This window comes from Carlito syrichta, unplaced genomic scaffold, assembly GCF_000164805.1.
Source record: "Carlito syrichta isolate Samal-C Ts95f unplaced genomic scaffold, Tarsius_syrichta-2.0.1 Scaffold312719, whole genome shotgun sequence".
In the NCBI taxonomy this organism is placed as follows: domain Eukaryota; kingdom Metazoa; phylum Chordata; class Mammalia; order Primates; family Tarsiidae; genus Carlito; species Carlito syrichta.
The window spans coordinates 814,188-817,989 of NW_007256815.1; the positions used below are offsets into that span (position 1 = coordinate 814,188).

The 3,802-nt window shown below is 50.4% G+C and overlaps 1 protein-coding gene across 1 annotated transcript in view; it reads right to left on the minus strand.

Annotated features, from left to right (window-relative positions):
* Nucleotides 1-1,965, minus strand: part of SPATC1 (spermatogenesis and centriole associated 1) — a 41,475-nt gene extending 39,510 nt beyond the window's left edge. The window contains exon 1 of the mRNA XM_008069999.1: nt 1,668-1,965. Within this exon, the coding sequence (XP_008068190.1) occupies nt 1,668-1,878 (211 nt within the window). The 5' untranslated portion in view covers nt 1,879-1,965. The remainder of the gene's footprint in view (nt 1-1,667) is intronic.
* Between the last annotated feature and the right edge of the window lie 1,837 nt (nt 1,966-3,802).

The following is a 3,802-nucleotide window of genomic DNA, read 5'->3' on the forward strand; positions in this document are numbered from 1 at the left end:
AGGGCCACTGTACTCCAGTCTGGGCGACAGAGTGAGACTCCAACTCAAAAAACAAACAAACAAAAAAACTGGAGCAGCCTGCATGCTTGTGATCCAGAAGGGGGAACTGAAGTCCAGCCCTATGCCACATTCAGGTTGGATGTCAGGGAACCCAGTGGGTAGGGAGCCGGGGAGTAAGACCACTGGGGAGTGAGCACAAACCTGAGGGGCTTTAGTGTCCTGCAGGAAAGGCCCAGGTTCTCAATCAAAAGTGTCGAGTTTGGAGTGAGCTAAGTTCCAATGACTCTTTGAGCTTGCAGCATCCTCTTAAGGGATCTTCACTACTAGCAGAGTGCTGAAGGCACACAGTGGGTGGTCTGGCTGAGGGGAAGGGCCTAAACCCAGAGCCTGAGAGCAGCAGCGATTGAGTCAGGGAGGGGGATGACCTGGCTTGGGAATGCAGAAAGCGGGCACCGAGGAGGGTTATCAACCTCAAATGTCAGGCAGAGGTGGAGAAGGATGCAGTACCTAAGAAGCCGCCTGCAACTTTTCTAGAACAGCAGTGTTAATGTCTGTTGCCAAGCTGTAGAGGCTGAAATAGACAGAGACCAGAAAGAGCAGAGTTGTCCTCTCAGTGGAGGAGGAAGATTTCATGCCTGATGATGAACAGAGGAGAGGGCCAGGCAGGGAGGCAAGGTGCAGGGCTTGTGATGGAGGGCAGGTCGCTGCAGGGATGGGTGAACTCTGAGCACACCTTGCATAAGAGGAAATGCAGCCTTCTCCAGGACAGGAAGCACATTGTAGGGAGGGAAGTGATTTTAACAACCATCTGCGTAACCACCGGCATTTCATCACCCGCCCATACCCTTGGTAACCTTTACCAACACATTGTGTCAGCCACAGACTCCTGTGGCCATAGCCTGGGACCTTGCTGCTTCAAGAAATTCTCCCTTTGGTATCTTCGATGCAGCCCATTCTCTGCTCGTAGCTTTCCATTCTTCAGCACCTCCCTGTGCCTGTGACCACACTCAGTTGTGCGGCCTCTGTGGCCTCCTGGACTCTGAGTACTCTCCTAGACTCAGCCCCTATGATCCAAGCCTGACCATCACTTCGACTGCTTTTCTGAAAATACCTGAAACTTCTCTGCCTAGTCTTTGGTCTCACTCCACTCTGTAAATCTCCAGCCCCAGGGCTTCTGACAAACATAATTCCCAAATCCTACACTTCAGTCCTGGTTTCTTTCTTTCTGCAGCTTCTAGACTTGGGTTGTCAATTTTCTACTGGCTATCTTTAAATGGAGAGTAATGGGGGAGAAAAATAGGGTGCTAATGGTGAGGAATGGGGGTTGGGATGAGGAGGTGAGGATTAGCGACATATTAGATTCAGTAAGGAAGCACATTTGGATCCCAGAGTTCTCAGTCTTTGGAGCTACTTGGAAATTCAGTTGAGGGAATTGTGGGCCGGGGCTCCTACCATCTAGTGTATGGGATTGGGGCCTAGTTTTGCCCTTTTGTCCTGATGGCCTTGTACCCTCACCCTCCCCTCCCCTGGTGGGGCCACCATCCCAAAAGTTTGTTACTATGTATATACTTCCTCCATGACTTCACAAGACCCCTGCACATGAGTGTCTTCTCTTTGGCACAGCCTCACCCTTTCCTTCCCACTCTCCTTGGACCCAGGCCTCTTACTATTGCTCTGGTGTGACGAGGAGCCCCCAACTGCCTCACCAAGCCCGGTGCTGAACCCGCTGATGCCGAGGTTGCCTGCCTGAGTCTTGATTGCTGACTTGAGTTCTTGATTCTCTCGAATAAGCCGCACCAACTTCTTCATTTCGTCATTTTCCCGCACCAGCTTCTCTATCTGATGCCGAAGTCCCTCATAATTGGTGAGCAGAGACATGCCCCAGGGCAGTGGGAAGGGTGCGGCCCAGGTAAGGGCACTGCACCTGGAGGCTGCCCAGGGCCCAGCCCGGGCTGAAGGAGGGCCCAGAGTTTGCAAGCCTGGCCCAGTGGGCCCTGGGTATTGTGAGGTCAGAGGTTATGCCGTCCTCCTTGCCCTCTCTGCTTTACCAGGCTCAGCTCTCCATGCCTCCAGCCCTGTGCACAAACCTCGCCTCAGCCTGGATTGTCCTGATCTCTTCTCTGTCTGACCAACTTCACTGTCAAGGTGCCTCCTTTGTGAAGCCTCCTCTCTCCCATGGCAAGCTAATTGCTGCCCACCAGGCTTTCTCAGCAGATACGGCCTGTGTTATATCTGTAGTTCTGGTTCTGTACAGTTAGCTCCTTAATACTTTCCACTTACTTTACAGCAAGAACAGGGATTGTGTCATTTCCCTGGAATCCCTAGCGTCCAGCAAAGGGCTTGGCATGGTGTAGGTAAGTAATCAGTGAATATTTGTTGAATTAACTCTTACCACTCTGCTGTCCTGGCCAGGATATCCCTTCCTTGCGATCTTGGTCATGCCTGGGTTTAACCTGTAAGCCTTCTCCTGGGTATGGTCTGTGTTGGATGCCTGGACACTGAATAATAATTTCTTCTGACCCCAGGTACTCAGAGTCTCTCTCTGACTGTAGCCCAGGAGCTCCCTCATCCAAGCGCTTGACTCCTTACAACTTGGAGTTTCCATTTCTAATGACTCAGGCTTCCCTATCCCAAATCTGCCAGTGGTGCCTTTTCTCTATCTGGACCTCTGTTCTCCAACTCCTTGAATTTTCCTGACTTTAGTCCTTCAAGAACCCAAGGCTGCCTTCCTCGTCTGGTTCCAAGAACTTAAGACTCAGTCCTCGTGGTGTTTCCTTCTCTTAGTGCTATCTACAGAGAACTCCATGGATCCGGCCTTGGGAATTAAGTGAGGCCATGTCCTCATGACCTCCGCTAGCTCTTTGGGCATCATCCATCGTCAAACCTCTTCATGGGGCAGGGAGAAGGTGGTGAAGTCCTGGTTGAAGCCAAAAGGCAGACTCCTGATAGAGGGTAGAGGTGAGAAAGGGGGCCAGGACTGGGATCAATCTGAGTTGAGCATTCTACCTAGACCTCACAATGGGGGGCCTGCCTCCAGCCCTCCACTGGTAACTGCTACTGTAATTCCAGCTGAGTCATTCTGGCCCCCCGGGGATGAGATCCCTTAGGAACCAGGGCCAAGGTCTCTTCAGTCACCTCTCTAACTTTATAGAGTATCTCTGCTGGGCTGTCCTTCAACATGTAAAAATTAGTGCATCACAGTCTTGTCCCACTGATGGCCTCTCTGAATGATGTGGTCTGTGATGGTTACATTTTATATGTTAATTTTGCTAAACTGTAGTGCCCAGGCAAAAATCTAGTTTAGACATTGCTATGAAGGTATTGTGTAGACATGATTGACAAGCTACAAAATGTTGACTTTAAGTAAAGGTGATTGCCTTCAATCATGTGAATGGGCCTCATCCATGCAGTTAAAGAACTTAAGGATAGCCGGGTGCGGTGGCTTATGCCTGTAATCCTAGCACTTTGGGAGGTAGAGGTGAGAGGACTACCTGAGCCCGAGTGCAGACCAGCCTGGGCAACTTGGCGAGACTTTGTCTCTACGATAAATCAAAAAAATTAGCCGGGCGTGGTGGTGAGGAGAACACAAATTTATGTATGCTGGTGGCTCCAGGGGGCTAATGCCTAAGTCCTGGGACGCCGTCTTCTTGTGAACTTTGTCTTATATCAGGTTTACATTTCTGTGTACGTGCAGTTTACGTTTTTATGTGCGTGCAGTCTAATTTGGGTGGTAGTGGGGGCTTAAACAAGCTATTTACAGAAGCGGATATTGTGAGAAGAAAAAATGATTAGGCAGGAACCC